Source organism: Citrus sinensis, chromosome 9, assembly GCF_022201045.2.
Source record: "Citrus sinensis cultivar Valencia sweet orange chromosome 9, DVS_A1.0, whole genome shotgun sequence".
In the NCBI taxonomy this organism is placed as follows: Eukaryota; Viridiplantae; Streptophyta; class Magnoliopsida; order Sapindales; family Rutaceae; genus Citrus; species Citrus sinensis.
The window spans coordinates 33,747,744-33,774,472 of record NC_068564.1 but is presented as its reverse complement, the minus strand read 5'-3'; the positions used below and the strand labels follow the sequence as shown (position 1 = coordinate 33,774,472).

Here is a 26,729-nt window from a genome sequence, read left to right as displayed (position 1 = left end):
AAATTTACAGTGTGATTTTCGGAGAATGCGGCTGGCTGTATATACATTATATTATTAGTACTGTTATTATTAATTTTGGTGAAAGCGTCTGCTAGTGTATATTTTAAAACAGTTTGTGAGAACACATCTCGTGGTGCTGTTACAAAATGATTTGCTATAAATATAAGTTCGTCCACTTTGAATGAGTAGAATTAAGGTGAGTTATGGTATCGATGACTTCTCGGTATATTTCATTCAGCAAACTTCCTTGAACTGAATTCATCTGTTAGAATCGTTCATGGAATCTATGAAGCAATTCTTGAAGTGACAAGTGCCAGGCTTCTTGTTTTCTATAATACAATGATTTTGTTCCTCCTGATTGAGTGTTGGTTCATAGTGTTCAAGTCGTTCTCGCCTGCCTTCATTGCTGCGCGCTTTTCCTTCTTATAGCTAATTTCATAATTATGTGTTATTCGGAAGTTTAAGCTCCAGCATAAACAATTTTTGTTAATAGTGATGTAGCTTAGTCAATGCCCCGTCTTAAAATCAAACAAATGAAAGAAACGGAAATGTGAGAAGAATTTTATTTCTTGCTGTTGAAAGGATAAGGTGTCCCTCAAATCGGCTATCGCATGCTAACGCCAACCCACTTGGTTGAGCCTTTATGCATACTTTATGCCTTTGTGAATGATTGATGCTCTTGTTTGCAGAATGTTTTTTTTTCTTGTGGCTTTTGGCTCATTAGTTTCACCGCCCACCACCAATGTTTGACTAGATGTTCCCTTCTTCTTTCGTCTCCTCCTCAAATTACCCTTTGTTGATCCCCTTTAGATTTCAAAATCAATTGATCGCAGTTAAATTAATTGTCTTTCCTTCTCACAGTCACAGACTCACAGTCACAGTCACAGTCACAGGGTTGGCCTACACTGGAGAAAGGAGAGACTCTCAATTACTGTAAGCTTTCCATTAAACAAATATATGTAATCGTCTTTTTTATTTTTTTTTTCTTTTCCTTTTTCTGTTGATCACATATGATTAGATTAAGATGTCAAATCATATATATATGCATAAGCTTTGTGATTTTTTGACTCTAATGGGAATCCAATTATAGTGATAAATCTTTCTTTTTTCCTAAAAAGGCGTGTTCTTTCCCAGCACACACGGCCACAGAGTCGGTGCAATGTCTTTTTCAAACCTATCTCTCTTCTTGGGAGGAATTTCTCAGGAACCAAAGTTGTGATAATGAGAATGTGCATATGGTTCATCTCTTTTTCCTGTTTTGGCTATTTTTGCTTGAGGCTTATTCGTTTCATGAGAAGTTTTAATCCATCAAGAGTAGTTTAGAGTATATGATTTCAGTTGTTCGTTTGATGTCTGAGGTTTAAAATAATAAAAATTAACGAGTTTTGATAATATGGACTGGATGGATTTGTTTATCAAAAGGTTCATCTAATTGGTTTGATTGGTGTATTAGATTGTCGTTTTCTTTTTCTCTTTTAAACTAACCTCCTCTTTAATATTGAAGCAAAATTGAAGTTTTTGTGTAGACTAATGAACATAATTCAGTAGTAATGTAAGAACAAAAGAAGGCCTCTCTTTCAGCTGCCAGCAATGGAAACCTAATTATATAACACACAAGTTGGAAAATGGGAACCTCCCAGCCGAATAATTTCATCACGGGCTCGCTGTGAAAGTGCTGCGACGCACCACTTTCTTTCTTGTGATGCCAAAACCTTTAATGACGCTTTCACTGTTTTCGATAATAAATGTGGCCAACACACATAATGAAAATCACGAAAATTTAATAAATAATGCAGACCCCAAAATTTCTTTGGAGTTATGAGAGTATCTGAATAAAATATAATTCTAAAAAAAAATGATTGAATCTTCTTTTTTCTTTTGAAAGCAATAGGTTATTTATGAATTTTTTTGGTTTGAAAATGTATAATATTCTAATAACTGCCTGAACTCTTTCATATTTCATAATATCAATGACAAACCCTTTTTTGTCCAAGTAAGCGAGCGTTTTCCTTTCATTTTTTTGTAAAGATTTTCTTGAACAAAAAAATGGTTTAAAGGATTGTGGGAATGCATGATTTGGATCACAAACCAAAGCAAGAAAAGGACACAGATGTCAAGGAGGGTTACATTTTCCTTATATATATACTATTCATTAACTGATGATCATGAATCATGAAGAAAAAGTAGAGCTTTTATCAGTACTATTGTCTTTACTCACTAGCTTCTCTGCACTTGCTTCTGTCGTTTTAAACATCTTGAAAAAGATGTACTGTTGTCTGCATACATTGCCATACAATAATTTAACAAAAAATGGTACCCCTAATACTATGAACAACAGTGTTCAATTAAAATCAAGTGAGAAAGTATGTATGATTCTGAAAACCAAAAAATGATTCTGAAAACCAAAAAAACAAAAAAAACAAAGGTGATGATATCTTAAAAATTATATGAACCCATATCACCACTAATCATTTTCACTTGTATTAATGGGATTGCTTTTACCATTCAAAAAAAAGGGGGAAAAAAAAAGAGAGATTGCTTTTCTCATTCTTTACTTGCTGTCTAAAATAGTTACACATAATACAATCATTATTATTGGGGATCGTATATGCGAAAAGAAATAGTTGAAAGCAGCTGTCATGGCAATTAATTACCTAATAAGCAAAGAATCAACCTTAGCTCTCGTTGCGCATAAAAATAATCATTAGCTTCGTTAATCATTCTGCAATTTGCTTTAAATAAAATCATGCATGAAATCCCGTTACAAATCTATTAGAATCACATAGATATGGCTGTGGATTATCTCAAGTACTGACCCTACTTTGCGTTTAAATCCATTTTCAAATTAGAGATTACCTACTACAGGGTTCTGTCTAGCGAAAAAGAAGAAGGAAAAGGAGGAAAAAAAAAAAAAAAAGATGCCACAAGAGAATAAAAGTTAGAGGTAACATACCCTAGTGGCCAACAGCAGTCAAATATAAAATGAGCCTAAGGGTCCCCCCTTGCCCCCAAAAGCAACCAAAATAATATTCTCATATATCATCTAATCGCTAAACATCATTCCTTCTTTTAATCACACCCTTTCTCTATTTCCCATGCACCACTCCACTGACCCAACAAAACAACACGAATGCGAGTATTTACTCGTAAACAAATGCAAAAACATATTTCAGCAATTTGTTTGTCCATCTCCTGCTGCTAGTTCCAATGGAGATTTTTCATTGCCTGTACTTGAATCTTTTCATCTGGCTTGTGTTTGTGCCAGCAGTTTCTGCTAATGACCCATATTCAGAAGCACTTCTTAGCTTAAAATCTGAGCTGGTTGATGATTTCAACAGCTTACATGATTGGTTTGTGCCTCCTGGAGTGAACCCGGCGGGGAAAATATATGCATGTTCTTGGAGTGGTGTCAAATGCAACAAGAACAACACCATTGTAGTTGGCATAAACCTGTCAATGAAGGGCCTTTCCGGTGCGTTACCTGGGAAGCCACTCAGTATATTTTTCAATGAACTTGTTGATCTCAATCTCAGTCACAACTCTTTCTCTGGGCAGTTCCCTGTTGAAATCTTCAATCTCACCAGTTTAATTAGCTTGGATATCAGCAGAAACAATTTTTCTGGCCATTTTCCCGGAGGGATTCAGAGTCTTAGAAACCTTCTTGTTCTTGATGCTTTCAGTAACAGCTTTTCAGGTTCAGTGCCAGCTGAAATTTCTCAGCTTGAACATCTCAAAGTTCTCAATCTAGCTGGAAGTTACTTCAGTGGACCAATCCCATCTCAGTTTGGTTCTTTCAAGAGCCTGGAGTTTCTTCACTTAGCAGGAAACTTGCTCAATGATCAAATACCAGCGGAGCTTGGAATGCTCAAAACTGTGACTCACATGGAAATTGGCTACAACTTTTACCAAGGAAATATTCCATGGCAATTGGGGAACATGAGTGAAGTTCAGTATCTTGATATTGCTGGTGCAAATCTCTCGGGTTCAATACCAAAAGAGCTCTCTAATCTCACCAAGCTTGAGTCACTTTTTCTCTTCAGAAACCAGCTAGCAGGACAGGTTCCATGGGAGTTCAGCAGAGTTACAACTCTCAAAAGCTTGGATCTTTCTGATAACAGACTTTCTGGGCCTATTCCTGAGAGTTTTGCGGACTTGAAGAATCTTAGACTTCTGAGTCTTATGTACAATGAAATGAGTGGCACAGTGCCTGAAAGCTTAGTTCAACTGCCTTCACTAGAAATTCTGTTCATATGGAACAATTACTTCTCTGGTTCACTTCCAGAAAACTTGGGTAGAAACTCAAAGCTTAGATGGGTTGATGTTTCTACAAACAATTTCAATGGCAGCATTCCACCAGATATTTGTTCAGGAGGTGTGCTGTTCAAGTTGATCCTGTTTTCAAATAATTTTACAGGTAGTCTTTCTCCATCACTCTCCAATTGTTCATCCCTTGTTCGACTTCGACTTGAAGATAATTCATTCTCAGGTGAAATCCCTTTGAAATTCAGCCAACTTCCTGATATTAATTACATAGACTTGTCTAGGAACGGATTCACAGGTGGGATTCCCACAGATATAAATCAAGCTTCCAAGCTTGAATACTTTAACGTGTCTAATAATCCAAAGCTAGGAGGCATGATCCCAGCACAAACTTGGTCTTTGCCCAGTCTCCAAAACTTTTCAGCTTCAGCTTGTAATATCACAGGCAACCTCCCTCCATTCAAATCCTGCAAATCCATTTCTGTCATTGAGTCGCATATGAATAATTTATCAGGAACTATCCCGGAAAGTGTTTCCAATTGCGTGGAACTTGAGAGGATAGATTTAGCAAACAACAAGTTGATTGGTTCTATACCTGAAGTGCTGGCAAGGCTTCCTGTTTTAGGTGTCCTAGACCTGTCACATAATAGTTTGAGTGGTCAAATACCAGCAAAGTTCGGCAGTTCTTCAAGCTTGACAGTCCTAAATGTATCTTTCAACGATATATCAGGTTCCATTCCCTCAGGAAAGGTATTAAGATTGATGGGTAGCAGTGCATATGCTGGGAATCCGAAACTCTGTGGAGCTCCTCTGCAGCCATGTCATGCCTCAGTGGCTATCTTGGGTAAAGGCACAGGGAAGCTTAAATTTGTTCTGCTGCTTTGTGCAGGAATAGTCACGTTCATTGCAGCAGCACTTCTGGGGATATTTTTCTTCAGAAGAGGAGGCAAAGGCCATTGGAAAATGATCTCATTTCTCGGACTCCCTCAGTTCACAGCAAACGATGTCTTGAGGAGCTTCAATTCTACAGAATGCGAGGAAGCAGCGCGTCCACAATCAGCTGCAGGTTGCAAAGCAGTTCTGCCCACGGGTATTACAGTTTCAGTGAAAAAGATTGAATGGGGAGCAACGAGAATTAAAATAGTGTCAGAATTTATAACACGAATAGGCACTGTAAGGCACAAGAATTTGATCAGATTGCTTGGTTTTTGCTACAACAGGCATCAGGCTTATCTGTTATACGATTACTTGCCTAATGGAAATTTGTCTGAAAAGATCAGAACGAAGAGGGACTGGGCGGCCAAATACAAAATTGTACTTGGAGTTGCTAGGGGTCTATGTTTCCTTCACCATGACTGCTATCCTGCAATTCCACATGGAGATTTGAAGGCAAGTAACATAGTTTTCGATGAAAATATGGAACCTCATTTGGCAGAATTTGGATTCAAATATCTGACACAATTGGCCGATGGTTCATTTCCAGCCAAAATTGCCTGGACAGAATCAGGTATGTTTACTGTTTACTTTCTTTTCTGTTGTGTACATAACAAGCTTTTTAGGTTCATGCCTAGTATATTTTCCAATGTGAAACAAACAAGTCAAACTTTTAAGCAAAAGTTATTGATACCTCAAGTCTACAGAATATCTGAGAAAAACTGTAATATACTTCATAAAGATTCTTAATAGTGAAATTAAGTTCCCTGCAACCAGTAGTAGTATTATTGTAATGCTTTGCAACTCAAAATCAAAATGAGTTGATTTTTCTTATAGAGTCGGTGAAAGATAGCTGTAGTTGAAAAGACTTTCATTCTAGCATCTTTATCAAGAAGCAGTGCTTATAGTTTAATATATGAAAACTTTGAACAGGTGAATTCTACAATGCCATGAAAGAGGAAATGTACATGGATGTTTATGGATTTGGAGAGATCATTCTCGAAATCTTGACTAATGGTAGGCTGACAAATGCGGGAAGTAGCTTACAAAACAAGCCAATAGATGGACTTTTGGGAGAAATGTATAATGAGAATGAAGTTGGTTCTTCCAGTTCATTGCAGGATGAGATCAAGTTGGTTCTTGATGTTGCTCTTCTCTGCACCAGGAGTACGCCATCGGATCGACCATCCATGGAAGAAGCTTTGAAGCTGTTATCTGGGTTGAAGCCACATGGAAAATAGCACTACTGCTGAATCAAGTACGGTGAAAAGCTTTTGTTTAAAGGCGTGAATAGATATATAACAAGTAGTTGACATATATAAGAGTGGCCTGTTATATTTACTTGGGTTGGTAGCTTGGTTTTGTTATAATTATTAGACGTGGTTTACTGTAATATAAATATAGTAATCAATATGTTTTCTGTATTCTTTAAGCATCTTGCTAAATAAGAAATTTAATTATTATAACAAGGAATCGCTGAAAGCAAAATAACTTGTCTAAGGCCGTTGGATCTTGGTTGGTTGATTTCATGTTCGAAGTTCTTGATGGTTAGCGCAATTGAGTATCAATTCAGGTCTTCAAGAGACAAAACGGCGCGCCTCATTTTGCCTGAGTACACAAAGAACCAAACAAACTGAATATGTCAACCTGCATTTAGGCTGCGTTTGGTTTTTATGATGCCGCAACTTTCAAGTTCCACTAAACACTCCGGCAGTTTAAGTTTCATAGGCTCATAGCAGAGCCGCCAAAAAGGTAGAACAAATGGAGCCATAGCTACAAGAGATGTGCTGGTCTGGTTTCTGAAATTGTTTGTGGTCTACCCCTCAGTTCAGATGGATCATCAATGCTGTATGATTTATCCAGTACGCACATACATCTCCTGAGACTTTGCCATTAATTATTTTTACACATTGTGAGTTCTCCTAATAAATGTTTCGAGATGTTCTCTTTTAGACATGTTTCAAAATATGAGATTTCATTATGATATTTTTACTGAATGTGTGGATAATTAGTAGGTATGTCAAATGATACGTCGGACCCGAGTTTTCAAGTAGCTTTATCTATATCTATATATACCTAAACGTTAAGATTAGGTATGCTAAATAAATAAATAAATAAATTACATGTGCTACATCCCTTTTAACATGAGTCAAATTTAAATCCTAAACCTCAAGATTAATTGTTATTATTATTATTTTTTACTAAATTGTAAGTTATTAGACAAAAGTAGTTAAAATAGTTGAGATCTTTTTCCTATCTAAAGTATCATTGTCTTTAGTATTCGGAGAACCTTAAATGATTAAAAGTGTACTTTTAATACGAGAGTATACTTGTATGTGCTGCGATTAATGCTTCATGGAGCCAATTAATGAAGCATGACAACCTTAAAAATGTAAACCATGCTAATTACTAACATAGTAGAATAAACATTAATTTCCACAACTTATTTCAATTTTTAATATTTGTAATGATACTTTCAGTATCAAAATTATAAAAATTTAATTTATGTAAAATTATTAGATAAATTAGTTTATGAATTTACAGAGATTAGATTATTTAGACTTAGAAATTAGTCATCAACAGATACCAGTACAGATTAGCAAAATTGAAAATGAAAGTGGGACAAAGCAAGAAAAGAAGGGCCTGAGAAGGGAGTGGGCTGGCCCCATTCATACTTTATCTATAATCTAAAACACCAAGCCAACACATTAGAAGAAGAAGAAGAAAGACATGGAAATTGGAAAGCACAAGCAGAACAAGTCAAGAGCTGTGAAGGTGGACTCAGATGAATGTATCTATTTGCATGTTCCATAGAGCATGTCTTTGATATCTACATGTCCTAAAGCATTTGTCGATGGTCACCAACACATACATATTCCAATAGAACCCCGATTCCTCACGTGTTACATTACAATACACGAGCGAGTGTATCCGCAAATATTAAAAATATAGTTGGTATTTCAACCTGCATTTTTTGCTGTTTTATAATTATAAATAGAATAAAACATATCACTTGATTTGATTTAACATTTTTATTTTTAAGAATATATTAATATATTGGCCTGTGCTATGTTACGTTAAACGTAACGTATACACACTCATAGCAACAGCAACAGGATGTGATCTATTACTGTTGTTGTGAATATGTGTACATTATGTTTAACGTAACGTAGTGTGATCCTAATATATTTTAGTGGACTCCAATCAAACTCTTTCATTAAATTCTTCTCCACAAGGCATTTCCAAATTCAGTAAAAACTAATTATTCTTTTATTTTAATACAAAAAGAAAAATATCATTAAAAAATAATACCAAATGCACCATTAGTGATAATATAGAGGGAGAGAGATTTAAGTGGCAATAGTTAATTAAATAAATTTATTTAAATAAAAAAAAAACAATTGACTTACGTTGAGAGACTGCTTGACTAAATTAAATACAAAAATTTGGCTGACAGAGTCAGACTAGGCATTAAGACAAGGAAATCTCTGAACGGAGGGACCCACACCCTGCAAATTCTTCACCACCAAGTTAACTTTAGCATTTTTTGCATCAAATTCCTTTCCAATGTCCATAATCTTCACTTGATTAGATTCTTACAACACCGAACCAAAGGCAAAACAAATTGTAATCACTGTCTTCACATTTCTGGGCAGTGTTCTGGAAAACGCAATGACCAGTTTCCAACAAGACTGAACTAAAGACAGAGGCCGAGAGAGGGGATATTTATATTAACGTATGCCTGGCCATGCCGGACGGTGAGTCAACGGTGGAGGGGAGTCAACCCTCCGGTGGTGGCACCAAAATCTGCGCTGCTACTTCAGCAGTGGTAGAGGAGTGTTCTGTGGCAGTTTCAGGGGTTGGTTTTGGGGCAGAATCAAGCGTAGGAGCTCAAAAGACTGACAAAGATCCGAAACAGATTGCTAGAAAGTATGCCATTTTGTGGTTTTATTCCGTGGGCTGGTTCTGTTTTTGTTGTTTTTGGTTAGTTTTTGTTTGGTTGCTCAGAAAAGTCGAGGAAAATACAAGTGGTTATTATTATTTTCTTGACAATGTTCTGCACTTTTTACATTATTTGGGACCAAGTAGATGCTTTTACTACTTTCTTCGGTGGGTTTGTTCTTCTTTGTTGTTCTGATTAGTTTTTGTTTGGCTTGTGAGAAAAGTGGAGGGAAACATAAGAAAAAAATGAAGTCGTGTTGTTTTATGGAGATTATGCGGGATCAAGGAGTTGCTTTACTACTGTTGCTCAGTGGGTTTATTCTCTTCTTGTTATTTTGATTAGATTCTGTTTGGTTGGTGAGGGAAGTGGAGGAAAACAAAGAAAAAATGGATTTTTTAAAAAATTTTTTTGACAATGTTGTTTTGATTTTAGAGATTATCAGAAATCAATTTGTTGCTTTTGCTAGATTTATGTCAGTTTGGTCTGCTTCTGTTCTTTGGTCATCTTTTGCTTATTTGGGAAGAAAATTGGGGAAAACACAAGGAAAGCAGGCTTAATAGTTTTTCATCTTTCTTCTTTATTTAAAACATGAATTTTCTTTAGGAGTTATTTTCTTATGAGCTTTGGGGTGAATGTGGCTTACTTCTGTTTTGTTTTCTTTTTCCTCTTTCTTCTCAGGTATCAATTGGAGCTATGCAAGAAAGCAATGGAAGAGAACATAATTGTATATTTGGGAACAGGATGTGGCAAGACACATATTGCTGTGCTTCTCATATATGAGCTCGCACACTTGATACGTAAACCCCAGAAGAGCATATGTATCTTTCTTGCTCCAACTGTTGCTCTTGTCCAACAGGTGAGCATCTTCCTCTTATATACTTTGTACTTCCTCATTCAATTTTGTGTAACGTTTAGATGCTGAACATAACAAAAAATTTAAGCTGAAGAGTAAAACACTATTGGATATCTATCTTAGTATTTATGTTACCATAGGTTAAAAAATGTTGAATTCTGTTGTTGATTGTAGCAAGCCAAGGTTATAGAAGAATCTATTGGCTTCAAGGTCAGGACTTTCTGTGGGGGTTCAAAGCGCTTGAAGAGCCATTGTGACTGGGAAAAAGAACTCGACCAATATGAGGTAATAATGTTATCTAGTGGGGTAAATATTTATGTCCCTTTTGCTTTACTGGTCCTTGAATTCGTCGGTCTTTTGTAGGTCATCTTATTCTCACATAAACTAGCTGCTCGACCTTTTATTATTCTTATACATGTTTGAACTTCAAACATTGATATGCAATAATGTTTGATCTGTTAGAGAGTCTTTCCCATTAAGTTCACCAGATGAAATACATCCCAATTTGCAAGGTTTTGTTAAATCCAGACATCATTTTTCCCTGCAATTCTTTAGTAAGAAAAGCTGCAGTTAACTTCTTCTTTTAGAGCCTCACAGTGTTGGTTCTCCATCACAGGCTCACAGCGTTGGTTTTCCATCACAGGCTCACAGCTGCATTGTCCTTGACTAATTTTAGTTTATGCTGACTGGTTCCCGCAGGTTCTTGTTATGATCCCTCAAATACTACTTTATTGTTTATATCACCGGTTTATCAAGATGGAGCTAATTGCTCTTTTGATCTTCGATGAGTGTCATCATGCTCAAGTCAAGAGCAATCATCCTTATGCAAAAATCATGAAAGTAATGGTCTCATAGCTATGCTTTACTTTCATATGCACAAATTTACGGGCACTTCTCTGCAGTTGGTGTACTTTAATCTCTTGACCATTATCTTGATCTGTGTAGGATTTCTATAAACCTGATATTATGAAAGTTCCTCGTATATTTGGCATGACTGCATCTCCTGTCGTGGGGAAAGGTAATGCAGCTCCATTTTGCAAGGACTATAACTCTTCCGTATATTTGGTGTATTTCTTGTTAATTCCTGATCAGTCAAGAACTTGAATTTCTACTTTTCAGTCAACTATTAGATGGAACTTTGAGAGACGTAGAGTGGGTTTGGATCAGATACTTATTGCAATATTCTACTCTTTCAGGTGCATCAACTCAAGCAAATTTACCAAAAAGCATTAACAGTCTTGAAAATTTACTTGATGCTAAGGTGAGTTACAGAGTTATTCAATCTGAGATGTAAAGCTGGTTTTTGAAATACTTATACTTTTTCCTTTTCCTCTTTTAAGTAATTATTTTTAAAAATAATGTTTTTAAACTCAGTGTAGTCAAGTTCAATTGTAGACATACATGAACTGCACTTTGAGATCTAAACTTTATAATATATATATATGTGGTTATATTCTCTCACTCTACTGGCTTCTTAGTGGGTGAGATGCATGCAAAAGATTTATCGTTTACTCATTAACGAACTGTGTGAAAGAAAGAGTGAGTTTCCACCTATGTTAGATTCACATGTTGCTTGGATAGCAATGTAAAATGCCGTATCTGAAAGTTTGAATGAGTGGCTCTATAACTTTTGAAATGCTCATGAAGATTGTTACCCTAGTGAACTAGATTGATGTAAGAGCCTTTTAGGTTTCCCCAAAAGATCTTGATGATTGCTTTGCTTCCCATATTCTTCATGGAATTGAAGTAATGTAAATAAATTTTATCTTCATATGATAATCTTTTCAGATGAGGCATGTTCACAGTGAAGTTTTGAGTTTGGATCCATAATTTCTTTCTATCTTCGGTGCAACATAGTTCAGTTTCTGTTGTAGCTGTTCATATGGTTATACTAGTATGGCTGTTTAAGAATCTGTTTCTGATCACTGAATGCTTTATTCTCTTCTTGTAGGTCTATTCAGTTGAAGATGCGGAAGATCTGGAAAGTTTTGTGTCATCTCCTGTAGTTAGAGTATATCATTATGGTCCTGTTATAAACGACACTTCTAGCTCCTATGTGACTTGTAGTGAGCAACTTGCAGAGATAAAACGTGAGGTATATTCTTACAGCCAGTGATTTTGTTATACACTTTGTGTGGAAACAAACTTATTCCTGTTTATATTGCTTTGTTATAAAAGCAGTACATATCAGCACTTAGTAGGAAGCTGCATGATCATCAAAGTCTTCGCAACACAACGAAGCAGCTCAACCGATTGCATGATAGTATGAAATTTTGTTTGGAAAATCTTGGAGTCTGTGGAGCTCTGCATGTAAGCATTTTGTGGCACCAAATTAGATATGTTATAATTATTTTGGGTTTTCTCTTGTTCATTTTGAGCAAACAAATACTCGTTGTAATGAACATTGCCTCGTAGTTTCGAAATATATTATTTTGACAACAGTAAGCAAAGTTACAAGATTTGTCACATAACTGCTCGTTCTTCTGTTGGAGGTTGAAAGCATGCTCTTTAATGTAACCATTTTCTTTCCTCATTTTGAAGGCTAGTTACATTCTTTTGAGTGGCGACGAGACGATGAGGAATGAGTTAATAGAAGCAGAAGGAAATACCATTGATGACTCTTTATGTAGATTTGCATCCCAGGCTTCTGAGGTCTTTGCTGCTATTTGCAGAAGAGGTACTATTATTTGTTTTCAAATTTTTTTATTTAAGCTTCAACTGTCTTCTACCTGATAGCTCCATCCGTATAATTCTTAATTTTATGCTCGCTTTAAAGCCTGTGTAGATCACAACTATCAACTGAGTGTCTATATATACATGTTCCCAATAACTTTATTGGATGTTCAAAAGCGTATGATATTCGAGGAGCTTTCATGGTGTAATTAGTTAAGTAACTTTTGCTATTCATGTAGATGGCATTGCTTCTGATCTGTCTTGTATAGAAGTCTTAAAGGAGCCATTTTTCTCAAAAAAGCTTTTGCGTCTCATTGGAATTCTTTCCACCTTCAGGTTGGTACTTCAGTGCTTAAAGCACCTTTATTATATTTTATATCATGCCTCTTGGGGGTTCAGCAACAATAGATTTGTCACTAAATGCTCAACCTGTACCAAATCATGTCTGCTGTGAAGGGAATATATGTCAAATGATCTTTCTATATAGCTCAGACATTTCTTATGACGAAACACTTTGTTTTTAATCTTTTTTTTCAGGTTGCAACAACATATGAAGTGTATAGTTTTTGTAAATAGGATAGTTACAGCAAGAGCCTTGTCTTATATACTACAGAACCTTAAGTTTCTGGCTTCTTGGAGGTGTCATTTCCTAGTTGGAGTAAATGCTGGACTGAAGAGTATGTCACGGAATGCCATGAAAAGCATCCTTGAGAAGTTCCGCTCTGGAGAGGTAATGCTTCACATTATTACAAGGTCTTAGCATGGGTCTTCTAATTACGGGATGTTGAAGTCTTTGAGCTGTAATTCTTCTTTTCTTTTGTTGGCTGAATATTATACGGGATCCTTGTGACAAAATTTATGGCTGAAATGTGTCAGAAATCTAGAAGTATTTATAGAAGTATGTATTGAATGCATGAATAAGTGGTAGTCTATGGCACACCAAGTTTGGACTTGACGTACTTGCCTATTTTATACATGTGCCCTTTTGAGCTGTTGGCCAAAAGGACTGTATTTCAAACTTGTTTGATGGTATTTTGATATCCATGTGGTCCTTCTATAAAATAGATGATAGAACCACCATATTATCTACAGCTTTGAATTAATTTATTTGTAATTAAACGTCATGTAATGAAGAAGACAAATATTTGGATTGAACCAATTTCTATGTTTATGTTGGAGAATCATTACATTCTATGATCTGTACTATTTTGTATAGTCTGTCTTGGGGCTCTGTACGGTATCTTTGTGAGTAATCTAATGTAGTTTAAAAGACATATTGAGAAGGTAATGATTATTAAATAAAAACACATATTCAGTTATTAATACAAATAGTTTGCTGATTGGGCAGTTGAATCTTCTGGTTGCTACAAAAGTTGGTGAAGAAGGACTTGATATTCAGACATGTTGTCTTGTTATACGGTTTGATCTTCCGGAAACTGTTGCTAGCTTTATACAGTCCAGAGGTCGTGCTCGAATGCCTCAATCTGAATATGCATTTCTAGTGGACAGGTAATCTCTTAGAGCACATGATTCATGTAAGTTCAGTCATCCATTTCCTTTTACATTCTTTCAACCAGAATTTCATCTTCATATCGCAGTGGCAACCAGAGGGAGCTGGATCTTATAAAAAATTTTAGCAAAGAAGAGGATAGAATGAACAGGGAAATCATGGACAGAACATCTAGTGATGCTTTTACTTGTTCAGAGGAAAGAATATATAAAGTTGATTCATCTGGTGCTTGCATTAGTGCTGGATATGGCGTCTCTTTACTCCACCGTTATTGTTCAAAACTTCCGCATGATGAGTATGCGCCTATTTTCGCATTTGATTGCCATCTTTGCATCAAAATCTTTTTTACAGCTATGTTGGATTTTTTCAATTTGCATAAATTTTGTTGAGATGTGTTGATCTAATTTTGCAGGTTTTTTAACCCCAAGCCAAAATTTTATTATTTTGATGATTTAGGGGGAACTATCTGTCACATAATTTTGCCTGCTAATGCTCCAATACATCAAATTGTTGGTACACCACAATCTTCAATGGAAGCAGCTAAGAAAGATGCTTGCCTGAAAGCAATTGAAGACTTGCATAAACTGGGTGCCTTAAATGACTATCTTCTGCCACAAGAAGACAATGCAACTGAGGATGAACCAATGCTGTTCTCTTCTGATTCTGACAGCTATGAAGGTCAAGACAAAAAAGCTCACTATATAGATACCCTTTGGCCTTTTTGCATCAATCATTTTGAATTTGTTTATTGGCAGGTGAGGGTTCACGAGGAGAACTACATGAGATGCTAGTTCCTGCTGTACTTAGACAATCATGGACCAAGTCACAGTACCCTGTCCGTCTTAATTTTTACTTTATGCAATTTATTCCTGATCCTGCGGATAGGATCTATAGAGAGTTTGGTCTTTTTGTCAAGTCACTTCTCCCCGGAGAGGCTGAGCATCTAAAAGTTGATCTTCACCTTGCTCGTGGTAGATCTGTGATGACAAAGCTTGTCCCATCAGGAGTTGCGGAATTTACAAAAGATGAGGTAACAATAATTTTTTAAATAAAATTTGACTCTGAACTTTTATCAGGTGTTGATTGTTTATATCTATTCAGATTATGCAGGCTCAACAATTCCAAGAAATGTTCTTAAAAGTCATCCTTGACAGATCAGAATTCAATTCTGAATTTGTTCCCTTAGGAAAAGATGATTATTGTGAATCTAGCTCCTCAACTTTCTACTTGTTGCTTCCAGTCATTTTTCACAAAAATTCCGTAGACTGGAAGATCATCAGAAGATGTTTATCATCTCCAGTTTTCGGGACTCCAGGAGGTTCTGTAGACAGAAAAAGTTTGCCTTCTCATGGGCCATTGCAACTTCATAATGGTTGGAGCAGTGAAAGTGATGTTGAGAATAGCTTAGTGTATGCCACACACAAGAAGTGGTTTTACTTTGTTACAAACATTGTTTTTGAAAAGAATGGCTACAGCCCATATAAAGATTCGGATTCTTTAAGCCATGTGGATCACTTAATTAGCAGGTAAGCCTTTCTACTATTTACTTCTTGACTGTAACATTTTTTTCCCTTTATTGATAAGAAACTGAGTAGTATTAATGATAAAGAATCATTGCAATTGACTGTAATAATTGTAATCATTATTATTTCTTCTTGAAAGCTTCTGTATTTCACTAAAATTCTTTCCATAAATAATTATTATTTATTGAATATTTTTTTATTCAATGTTGCAAAACAGTTATGGCATTCACCTTAAACATCCTAAACAACCTCTTTTGCGTGCAAAACCGCTTTTTCGCTTACGCAACTTGCTACATAACAGAAAGCTGGAGGACTCAGGTATTTATTTCCTCCCATTTGATTTGCTTTAGCTTTTCTTTTCCTTTCATTTCATTGGTATATTATGTTGGATTGAAATTGCAATGTCTGCTAGACAATTTGACCTCAAACCAAATAGGATGTTTGAGGTGGTTAATCAGTGCTGTTCATACATCATGCAATCATCACTCACAGTGAGAAAGTAAACTATCTGAATTATTCACAGAGTGTTTCCCTAACGATACTGTTGAACAGAATCACATGAACTAGATGAGTACTTTGACGATTTGCCTCCTGAGCTTTGTCAATTAAAGATAATCGGCTTCTCTAAAGATATTGGGAGTTCACTATCTTTGTTGCCGTCAATCATGCACCGACTGGAAAACTTGCTTGTGGCCATAGAACTGAAGCACTTACTATCTGCCTCTTTCCCTGAGGGAGCTGAAGTTAGTGCTGAGATGGTAAGCCCTCATTACAATATTTTTTGCCTCTCCAGTATTGGCTTCATTGAGCCTCTGAAAATATATATACACACATACATACGTACGTACGTACATACATACATACATACATATATATATATATATATATATTAAATGTCAACTTATACACCCCCTTCATACACCACCACCCTTCCACCTCCGCACCACGCTCTTTTTTCCCAAAAAAATAAAATGTATATATATATATATTAAATGTGAACTTGTAAACCCCCTTCACACACCACCAACGCCGCCACCCTTCCACCTCTGCACCATGCTCTTTTTTCCTGAAAAAAATAAAATGTAGAGATCAACCTTGTCTGAAACTAATGAATGTGGCTGCATTTTAGCTTCTGAAGGCACTCACCACAGAGAAGTGCCAGGAGCGCTTTTCCCTTGAAAGGCTTGAAATACTTGGTGATGCATTCCTCAAATATGCTGTTGGGCGACACCTTTTTCTTTTGCACGATACTGTTGATGAGGGAGAGCTCACTCGAAGGCGCTCAAATGCTGTAAACAATTCCAATTTGCTCAAGCTAGCAGCTAGGAACAATTTACAGGTAGAATTAAATTGTAGGATTTGATCTTTATCTAGTAATTGTGGTTTTATCTACAGTTTTCTAACTTTGATGCAATAGTGTAGCATGTTCTTTTTCCAACTTTTAACTTGATACAACATAATTATTCTACATTAATTTTCTTAATTGCTATGGCTATCTTAACAATACTTTTAGATGGAACATGCTTCTGAGGGTACCTTTGACACCAAAGCACATGATAAAGTACCCAGGTCCTGATAATTGGTGTTGGACGTGCCTGTAACTCTGAATTGTGTTATGAGTTAAAATATGATTATGGGACAATGTACTCTTATCTCTATGTTTGGATCATAATAAAAAGCCAAGTCAGCCTATGTTTGCATCCAGATAACAAACCTGTTGATTGAACTCAACCATGCATGTAGGAGACATGATGGAGTTTGAATATTTTTATTGGAGAATGTGCTAGAATTCTATAGTTATTCAGCATTGAATTGAACACTTCGACTAGGAACTAATACTCGGTATCCCGTATGCAATTTTGTTTTGAATTATGTGTAATTGATGTAAGGTTCTATTTCAGGTTTACATACGTGATCAACCATTTGATCCCTGCCAATTCTTTGCTTTGGGCCGTCGTTGCCCTAGAATATGTAGCAAGGAAACAGAAAGAACTATTCATTCTCAATATGATGGTCGTGCTCCAGATGACCTAAATGCTGAAGTCAGATGTAGTAAAGGTCACCACTGGTTACATAAGAAAACTATAGCTGATGTGGTTGAAGCCCTTGTCGGAGCATTTATTGATGATAGTGGCTTCAAAGCTGCTACTGCATTTCTTAAATGGATTGGCATACAAGTGGAATTTGAAGCTTCACAAGTTACTAATATATGCATATCGAGCAAGAGCTTCTTGCCACTGAGTGCTTCCTTGGATATGGCCACCCTTGAAATTTTGTTAGGGCATCAATTTCTCCATAGAGGTTTGCTCTTGCAGGCTTTTGTGCATCCGTCTTTCAACAGGCTTGGAGGCTGCTATCAGGTATATATATATATATATATATTTTTTTTTTTTTTCACTTCTCCCTTTCAAGAATTTGCCTTGAATGCTTTCTCAACTTAAATTTAATTTTCTTGCCAGCGGCTGTTGATTGATGCATTTGATATTTTAATGGTCTTTGCCAGAGATTGGAATTCCTAGGAGATGCTGTGCTGGATTACTTGATCACTTCATATCTATATTCAGTCTATCCAAAGTTAAAGCCTGGTCAGTTGACAGATTTGAGGTCAATGTTAGTGAATAATCAAGCCTTTGCCAATGTTGCAGTTGATCAATCCTTCTACAAATTTCTTATCTTTGATTCCAATGTCCTATCTGAGACTATAAACAATTATGTGGACTATATGATAACACCTTCATCAACAAGGGAAGTGAAAGAAGGGCCAAGATGTCCAAAGGTTGAATGTAAAATTTTGCCGTAGTTTTCCTTTCTGTTTCACATTTATAATTGGTTCTAAATTCAGTTCATCTATTGATCCAGGTTCTTGGTGACTTGGTAGAGTCTTCTTTGGGAGCCATCCTGCTTGATTCGGGGTTTAATTTGAATACTGTGTGGAAAATAATGTTATCCTTTTTGGATCCAATCTTGAAATTTTCAAACTTGCAGCTTAATCCAATTAGGGAGCTACTGGAACTTTGCAACTCTTATGACTTGGATTTGCAGTTTCCTAGCTTAAAGAAGGGTGGAAAATTTTTAGCTGAAGCGAAAGTAGCTGTGAAAGATAAAGATGTTTTTATATCTGCTTGTGCAACAAACCTGAGCAGAAAAGAAGCTATTAGGATTGCTTCGCAACAATTATTCTCGAAGTTGAAGGTAAAAATTATATGCTGATATTGATCTTTTATTATATTCTGTTTCACGCCGTGATATTGCAGCATATTTGTGTGCTTCCTGCCAAAGTAAAATCATCAACATTGCAGTTTGATAATATGCCTGTATTTCAGTATTTTGACTCCAGCAATGGTTGTTTATGCCTGTTAGCTTAACCAGTCAGGCTGCGAGACACACATTTGTATCTTTTTTATTAGCCATTGACTTTCTTTGCTAACACATTGTGCCACATAACAATCCTGTTTTCTCATGTATTATTTTTTGAAGCTCATTGACTTTGTATTTGCAGGCTGCAGGCTATGTGCCGAAGACTAAATCACTGGAGAGTATTTTGAAGTCCAGCCCCAAGTCGGAAGCCAGACTGATTGGATATGATGAAACACCTATAAATGTAGTTGCTGCAGATGACAATGTGTTTGAAAAGTTGAAGATCAGTGAACCTCAAGGCGGTAATTATAACTCTACCATGTATTCTGATAGTGTGGTGGCTAGTTCTTCTCCAAGCATTACACCACTCAATATACGCTCATCATTCCCCTCTAAAGATGTAAGAGTACAGCCAAGTGAGATCATTGCAGGTTCTAGTTGTGACATTGGGTCTCCAAGTCTGACCACAGGTATGCGTGGTAAAATCAAATTCTAGGTAACTATGCAGCAATTATCACACTTTCTGACTCGAAAGATTTTTCAGGCGGGTTGCAGAATAGATCAGCAAGATCACGCTTGTATGAACTTTGTGCTGCTAATTGTTGGAAACCTCCGACTTTTGATTGTTGTAAAGAGGAAGGTCTCAGCCATTTGAAATTGTAAGTCCATTATCTGTGGCCAGAAAAAAAAAAAAAAGGCCATTCATTTTAATTAGAAGAACTATTTGATCAGAACTAAAACTTGAACCAAATTCCAAAACTCAAATCTTTTGCAGGTTCACTTTCAGAGTTATAGTGGAAATAGAAGCCCCTGAAAAAATTATAGAGTGCATTGGGGAACCTCAGGCAAAAAAGAAAGGTGCAGCTGAACATGCAGCAGAAGGGATGCTCTGGTGTTTGGAACGTGAAGGTTACTTGTACTAGAAGAATCAGCCTGCATATAACTGTTTACCAGCATAGGACTTATAGATGTATTATTGTGATTGTATTGATATAGCTATAGATGAAAGTTGCTATAGTTTCTTACTCCAGGGAAGTCGTTGGCTTTTGTCGAGTATATGTAAAGCCGGTAGCTACTAGCTGTCATGTTACATCTATTGAATCCAAGGTATAAATAGAGCCTACTGGGGGCACCTAACCAACCATATGCACGGAACGTTATATCCGAAGTTGACTGCTTAATATAAGAGGCTGTTTGTTAATGTCTGAAGTCATACTTTTTTTTAAATATGTTTGTTTGTTTTTTGAAATTTATGTCTAATTTTCAGATATTTATGTCTGATTTTCAGATATTTATATCTGAATAGAAAAAAGTCTGAATAATAAGTAAATATTATATTCTGAAAATATCTTTGTAAAATAATTTATTTTTTAAATTATAAAATTTAATTTTTTTATTTAATTTATAAGGACATAAATGTTAAATAATCAAGTTTAAGATGTTTTTTATTGTAAAAACAAACAAGATGTCACTTATATTCAGATATTTAAAAAAAAATAAACATGTTATTTAGATTTTCGTAATCAGACCATTTAGACTTTAGAAAAATTCAGATCCATTTAGATTTTAAACAAAAAAAACAAACGTTACCTAAGTATCGACTCTGCCACTTGTTTTTAGATATAATGATGAGAATGTTTCATATTTGTTCCATGCAATGAATGGTGTTTTTGTGGACAAATTTTTGGAGGGTTGGCTCATCTTTTGATGTTCATTCACCATACACTTACAGTTTGCACCACTTTGAATAGAGTTTGATGTTCAAGATCAAGAGTTACAGTACGGTAATTCTTTTGTTACTTTGTTGCACAAGCAACTACGGAAATTGTTTATTGGATAAATTTATCAATTTATCAAATTTGTTTAACGAATGTTAATGGAAATTGCATATTGGACCCAAAGCCCACATGCCTCAAGCCACGTCACCGTCATCCTCCCGCCAAATAATTCCCGCCAAAAACAAGTTGACACTGCATGCGCGCGCCATTTTTGAAGGAGAGAGAAAGAGAAAGAGAAGAGCGATCGCTGTTCGTGCAGAGATTGAAATAAAGAACGAAAGACAGAGAAAGGAAGCCGGCTAAAACAATGTCGGGTTGGGACGAAGGCGCAGTGTATTACAGCGACCAGGCGCAGTTTCCCGATGATGCGGTGGGGGCGACGGCGGATGCAAATCACCGCCGCCACACGACCCTGATCAAGTTCAAGGAGTTTATTAGAAACTTCGAGAGAGATAAAAACGTGTTTCCTTACAGAGAAAGCCTCATCGAAAACCCTAAGTTTCTTTTGGTTCACCTGGAAGACCTCCTCGCCTTCGATGCCGATCTTCCCTCCCTCCTCCGCTCTTCCCCTGCCGATTTCCTCCCTTTGGTAATCCATTGATTTTCACTTTTCCTCTCATTTCACATTTTGATATATTATTTTGGTAATATAAAGAAAAAAAACAATTATGTTAGTCAGATCGATTCAAATTTCTAATTAAAAAAAAAACAGCCTAATTCAAAATTAGTTGTACTAATTAAATTTGTGCGAAAATTTTTCTTTTTTAATATGATCCGGGAAGAGTGAACGCACCAAATTTGAATATTTTGTTATGTATTTTGTAATTGTTGGAATATTGGGTGATTAAACTTGTGTTTTATTTTTCTTTTTTCCCCTTTCTTTTTTAAGTTTGAGACAGCGGCGGCAGAGGTTTTGGCGAGTTTGAAGATGAAGGTGGACAACGAGGAACCAAAGACTGAGGAGGTGCAGATTTTGCTAACTTCAAAGGAAGATTCTATGTCAATGCGGTCAATTGGGGTTAGTGGGTTTGGATTCCTTTTCTATGCTTGATTGACTAAAGAATGGAGGACATGATGTTTTATTATGTTACTTAAAAAGAAAAAAAATTGATGATCAGGCTCAATTTATTTCAAAACTGGTGAAGATATCTGGGATTACAATAGCTGCTTCCAGGGTTAAGGCAAAGGCAACTTATGTACATCTATCATGCAAGAATTGTAAAAGTACTTTGGATGTTCCCTGTCGTCCAGGCCTTGGTGGGGCAATTGTCCCTCGATCATGTGGCCATATACCTCAGGTGAGTATCTTACCTTTTGTTTTAATTCATGTTTTGTGGAATCTTGATTAATAAAGAGTGATGGTTCCTTTTGTAGGCTGGAGAAGAACCCTGCCCCATTGATCCTTGGATTATTGTTCCTGATAAGAGTCAATATGTTGATCAGCAAACTCTCAAGCTGCAGGAGAATCCGGAGGTAATGATCTTCACTTAATGGATGATGAGTACTGCAAATAGAATATTTTGATTTTTTTTTCCTTTTCTTGATGGATGTCTGTTTCTTTGGGTTTCTAAGGATGTGCCCACCGGGGAGCTTCCTAGAAACATGCTTCTCTCGGTTGATCGCCATCTTGTTCAGACAATTGTACCTGGAACACGATTGACAATAATGGGAATTTATAGTATTTTTCAATCTGCAAATTCACCAGCCTCGTAAGTATCATTACACTGTGACAGATGAAGTTTAACACCTCTACCAGTATGCCATTACTAATCATTTTGTCTGATTGTTTTTAGTCATAAAGGAGCAGTTGCCGTTAGACAGCCTTATATTCGGGTTGTGGGTTTGGAAGAAACCAATGAGGCTAGCTCACGAGGTGCTGCTGCATTCACTCAGGAAGAGGTATGTTGTTTAAAGGTGTATCATCTTTGCATGGCTGCACCTCTTTGCTATTGTGTACCGTGTATGGTAGGATTATGACATAGAGCACATTAAGGATAAGATGGCACCTTTTGGAGATTCCATTTTGCCATTAGGCAGTATCTTATACAATGGCATTTTTGCAGATAGAAAAATTCAAAAAATTTGCATCACAACCAGATGCATACAAAACTGTATGCTCAAAGATTGCTCCTTCCATTTTTGGTCATGATGACGTTAAAAAAGCTGTTGCTTGCCTTCTGTTTGGAGGTTCCAGGAAGGTATATCTAGAACTTTATTGTTTTGGTATCATCTAGTTTATTTATTGATACCATAACCAAATTTCATTATGCAGAATTTGCCAGATGGAGTGAAGTTACGAGGTGATGTCAATGTGTTACTTCTGGGGGACCCATCTACTGCTAAATCTCAGGTTATTTTTACATTTCTTGCTCAGTTTGTGATGTGAGAGTTGCTTCAAAGTCATAATGTTGCTTAGTTTGAGCTCCGTGTTCCTGCTCCTGTCGAAAGTTTCTGGGCTTGCATGCAAGTCATTTTGTCTAGCTTGCTTAATCTTAATTTAGGGTAGTTCATGCTCCTTCTTTCAATTCCTTGGAAGAGAACTGATTGTATAAGTACCTTTAAAAGTTTCTTAAGTTTGTCGAGAAGACAGCGCCTATTGCAGTTTATACTTCTGGGAAAGGCTCATCAGCTGCGGGTCTTACAGCTTCAGTGATTCGAGATGGAAGCTCTGTGAGTTCTTGATCTTATTGTGTTTCAGAACAAATAATATTGTTTTCCTTGCTATTGCGAAATATGTTCAATAAAATAATGAAATTTAGAATGTTTCTGACACTAATCTATCAATCCCGATTCAGCGTGAATTTTATCTTGAAGGAGGAGCCATGGTTTTGGCAGATGGAGGTGTTGTCTGTATTGATGAGTTTGACAAAATGAGACCAGAGGATAGGTAACTAAAATTGGCTTCAGAAGTCGATTGCTAGATCATTTATCTCTTAGTTACAGGCCTTAAGTCTTCGCATTTTTTATTACTTAGGGTTGCTATTCATGAAGCAATGGAGCAGCAGACAATATCCATTGCTAAAGCTGGAATAACAACTGTTCTCAATTCAAGAACCTCAGTGCTTGCTGCTGCTAACCCACCCTCAGGACGTTATGATGATCTCAAGGTCTATACTATGTTACATTTTAACTGGGGCCATGTCTTATGTCCCCTGATTTCTGGCTAAGCAACTAACAAAGTATTCCTCATTCCAGTCTGCACAGGATAATATTGATTTGCAGACAACAATTCTGTCAAGATTTGATTTAATCTTCATAGTCAAGGATATCAGGATGTACAATCAGGATAAGGTAATAAAAAGTTTTTGCTCAGAAAAGGTTTTCAGATCAAGATTTTGATTTTGCCCTTCTAGCAATCACAATGCTTTTATTTTGCTTCATTTGCATTTGAAGGCATACATAGTGATGGATAATTGATGGAATATTAAACTATTTGTATTGCTCCAACTTTTTGAAACCAAAAAGCAATTTTTCTGTACTTCTATCAGAAGCCTACTTCATTACTGTATACTACTATGGCCGTCACGTGTCCTTAATTTAGTTGATAAAGTTAAAATTTTCCTTTTGCAGCTTATTGCTAGCCACATCATAAAAATTCATGCATCTGCAGATGCAGTCTCTGCTGACAGCAAAGTTTCTAAAGAGGAGAATTGGCTGAAGAGGTATATATCTTCAGAAAACTTGGCCATACATTCTGTACGATGCTCCTTTGTCAATATTGATGAAATGCTAAACTGTTTTGAGTCACAACGTGGACAGGTATATACAATATTGTAGACTTGAATGTCACCCCCGTCTGTCAGAGTCTGCCTCAGCTAAGCTTCGAGATCAGTATGTCCAAATTCGGAAGGTGGGTATCCTTAATCGCAATTATTACTCATCTCTCAAATAAGTAGCTATATATTTGGAGTGTTAGCTGAAAGGTACGAACCAGTTTAAGCACATCAGTCCTTGAAAATGTTCTGGGAGCTTTTGGGAAAAGAATGTGTTTTGTAATCAGATATTATTCTTATTCTTACTGTACTTTGGATACAGAAGCAGAAGTTCCAAACTTTTTATCCTTCACACTACCCTGCCATCTCCCTACATTCTTTCATGCATATGTTCTGGGAGACTCAAGAATTACCATAAATTATTGCATTTCCAGTAGGAACCTGGGTTGGTGGTTTGATGATCGTTAAAAATGATTTGATTGCAATAACATGAAGAATTTCTCTGCAAATTATTTAATTACAATGTTTCGATAATGTATAGTGATATTTCCTTATCTACTCATTAATACTAGCTTATCGTCATGTGCTCTTGTAGGACATGAGGCGGCAGGCAAATGAAACTGGAGAGGCTGCTCCTATACCCATTACTGTAAGACAGCTGGAAGCCATAGTAAGGTTAAGCGAGGCACTTGCAAAAATGAAACTGTAAGTACTATTTTTAAGCCTGAGATTATGAAATGATCTATGTCATTGTTGAGAATGGATTTTGATATGTTGTGTTTTGTATAAAATTTGAACTGGTTGCTTAATTTGCATAATTTTCAGTTGATAATAAATTGTTCAGACCACATTCAAGAATAGTGAGAACCTATAACTAGAACACACACACACTGTGTGTGTTCTGTTTTGCGTTTAGTAACTCTACATTTAACGTACCGCCCTTTCATGAACCATGATAATAGGTCCCATGTTGCCACTGAGAATGAAGTTAATGAAGCCGTAAGACTTTTTACTGTTTCCACCATGGATGCAGCGCGGTCTGGTATAAACCAGCAAGTGAATCTTACTGCCGAGATGGCCCATGAGATAAAGGTTTGACTTGGGTAGCATGGTTCTGATTCCTTTTGCCTTTCCCAAGATCCCACACACGCTAATCTTTACTCATGTATTTGTCCCATTAAACAGCAAGCAGAAACCCAGATAAAGAGGAGAATACCCATTGGGAACCAAATATCGGAGAGAAGGTTGATTGATGATCTCACTAGAATGGGGATGAATGAATCAATTGTAAGTATTTGTTTTAAAAAGTCACGCCATTGAATATTTTCATTGGAGTATAGGCAGATTATGATTTTTAAGTTGTACCCATAACTATATAATGCTAAAGGCCTACAGGCAGGACCTTTTCTAAATAAATAAAAAATAAAAACTTTTGAAAGCCTGGATTTAAAATGAATTTTCATGCACTTTCATTCCAAAAAAAAAATTACAGATGAATAATGTTGAGTGATTTCATTAACACAAGTGGCACTAAAACTGCAACTCAAGATAAATATTTGTTGGGTAATGAATCAAGACTGAATTGTTAAGTTTTAGTGCGAATTTTTTTATAGTTTCAGGTGAAAGCAACCATGTTTGATGTACTTGCTTATATCTCTGGACTCTTATTATATAATAGTTTTGTATAGTTTATGGTTTCGCTGATATTTGCTTTGCTAAATATTGCAGATTAGAAGAGCGCTTATTATTATGCATCAGAGAGATGAAGTTGAATACAAACGAGAAAGACGTGTTATATTGAGGAAAGTGTAATCCACTACTTGTTTGTCGGCAAAATCACGGGGGCAGCTCAAATGAATCAAAAAATTGTGACTCCCATTTTTATGGCAATTAAAAAGCTCTAGTTGTAATCAGCGTACCATAGCCAGCAGTAGTAGTACTGTTGTAGTAGTACCACCCCTTTTTTTTATTTTCTTTTTTTTTCTCCCGCTGAAACGAAAGGAGCATTAGTAGTAGTAGTAGTAGTAGTAGTATAATACTTGAAAGGCAGAAGATTATTTTTGTGCCAAAAATTTCAATTTCAGTTGGTTCATTTTGTTTTGTATATGAAGCTTGCGGACGGCAATTGTACTTTACTACCCGCAATTCTTAAAACCACAGGACCCAACCGTTATGGTGAAGGAGTG

General features: G+C 36.2%; 3 protein-coding genes across 7 annotated transcripts; all 3 read left to right on the top strand.

Annotated features, from left to right (window-relative positions):
• The first annotated feature begins 175 nt into the window (after positions 1–175).
• Positions 176–6,705, top strand: LOC102621098 (leucine-rich repeat receptor-like protein kinase TDR). Of its 2 annotated transcripts, XM_052433230.1 has the most exons (3): positions 176–933; positions 3,269–5,767; positions 6,127–6,705. In XM_052433230.1, the coding sequence occupies exons 2-3, from the start codon at positions 3,457–3,459 to the stop codon at positions 6,432–6,434; spliced, it is 2,619 nt and encodes an 872-aa protein (XP_052289190.1). In that variant the 5' UTR covers positions 176–933; positions 3,269–3,456; the 3' UTR covers positions 6,435–6,705. The 2 variants fall into 2 exon arrangements, with proteins under 2 accessions (XP_052289190.1, XP_006473956.2); XM_006473893.4 differs by lacking the exon at positions 176–933 and having other exon boundaries at positions 2,029–5,767.
• A 1,943-nt stretch (positions 6,706–8,648) lies between these two features.
• Positions 8,649–20,253, top strand: LOC102621372 (dicer-like protein 4). Of its 4 annotated transcripts, none has more exons than XM_006473894.4 (25): positions 8,649–9,123; positions 9,815–9,992; positions 10,164–10,274; positions 10,689–10,829; positions 10,935–11,007; positions 11,186–11,250; positions 11,941–12,084; positions 12,168–12,299; positions 12,531–12,666; positions 12,902–12,998; positions 13,200–13,392; positions 14,011–14,171; positions 14,261–14,467; positions 14,585–14,850; positions 14,928–15,202; positions 15,274–15,698; positions 15,913–16,013; positions 16,248–16,453; positions 16,825–17,034; positions 17,597–18,055; positions 18,199–18,471; positions 18,555–18,887; positions 19,195–19,522; positions 19,597–19,711; positions 19,828–20,253. In XM_006473894.4, exons 1-25 carry the CDS (start codon positions 8,942–8,944, stop codon positions 19,973–19,975), a joined length of 4,959 nt encoding a protein of 1,652 aa, XP_006473957.2. In that variant the 5' UTR covers positions 8,649–8,941; the 3' UTR covers positions 19,976–20,253. The 4 variants fall into 4 exon arrangements, with proteins under 4 accessions (XP_006473957.2, XP_006473959.2, XP_006473958.2 ...); XM_006473895.4 differs by having other exon boundaries at positions 8,650–9,123; positions 12,171–12,299; XM_006473896.4 differs by lacking the exon at positions 10,689–10,829.
• Positions 20,254–21,034: 781 nt separating this feature from the next.
• Positions 21,035–26,649, top strand: LOC102622245 (DNA replication licensing factor MCM5). The gene is made up of 18 exons (XM_006473898.4): positions 21,035–21,419; positions 21,720–21,848; positions 21,949–22,128; positions 22,205–22,303; positions 22,403–22,539; positions 22,624–22,729; positions 22,894–23,028; positions 23,103–23,180; positions 23,396–23,500; positions 23,626–23,717; positions 23,805–23,937; positions 24,026–24,121; positions 24,401–24,492; positions 24,590–24,680; positions 25,139–25,248; positions 25,506–25,635; positions 25,729–25,830; positions 26,272–26,649. The coding sequence occupies exons 1-18, from the start codon at positions 21,138–21,140 to the stop codon at positions 26,353–26,355; spliced, it is 2,181 nt and encodes a 726-aa protein (XP_006473961.2). The 5' UTR covers positions 21,035–21,137; the 3' UTR covers positions 26,356–26,649.
• The last annotated feature ends 80 nt before the right edge of the window (positions 26,650–26,729 follow it).

Excerpts from the sequence above, each read along its gene's own strand:
- LOC102621098 (XM_006473893.4), top strand. The coding sequence starts at position 3,208 with ATGGAGATTTTTCATTGCCTGTACTTGAATCTTTTCATCTGGCTTGTG. Across the intron at positions 5,768-6,126 it reads AATTGCCTGGACAGAATCAG|GTGAATTCTACAATGCCATG; the intron begins GTATGTTTACTG and ends AACTTTGAACAG.
- LOC102621372 (XM_006473894.4), top strand. The coding sequence starts at position 8,942 with ATGCCGGACGGTGAGTCAACGGTGGAGGGGAGTCAACCCTCCGGTGGT. Across the intron at positions 12,300-12,530 it reads GAGTCTGTGGAGCTCTGCAT|GCTAGTTACATTCTTTTGAG; the intron begins GTAAGCATTTTG and ends CTCATTTTGAAG. Across the intron at positions 18,056-18,198 it reads GGCTTGGAGGCTGCTATCAG|AGATTGGAATTCCTAGGAGA; the intron begins GTATATATATAT and ends GGTCTTTGCCAG.
- LOC102622245 (XM_006473898.4), top strand. The coding sequence starts at position 21,138 with ATGTCGGGTTGGGACGAAGGCGCAGTGTATTACAGCGACCAGGCGCAG. Across the intron at positions 21,420-21,719 it reads CTGCCGATTTCCTCCCTTTG|TTTGAGACAGCGGCGGCAGA; the intron begins GTAATCCATTGA and ends TTCTTTTTTAAG. Across the intron at positions 24,122-24,400 it reads GGATGTACAATCAGGATAAG|CTTATTGCTAGCCACATCAT; the intron begins GTAATAAAAAGT and ends TTCCTTTTGCAG.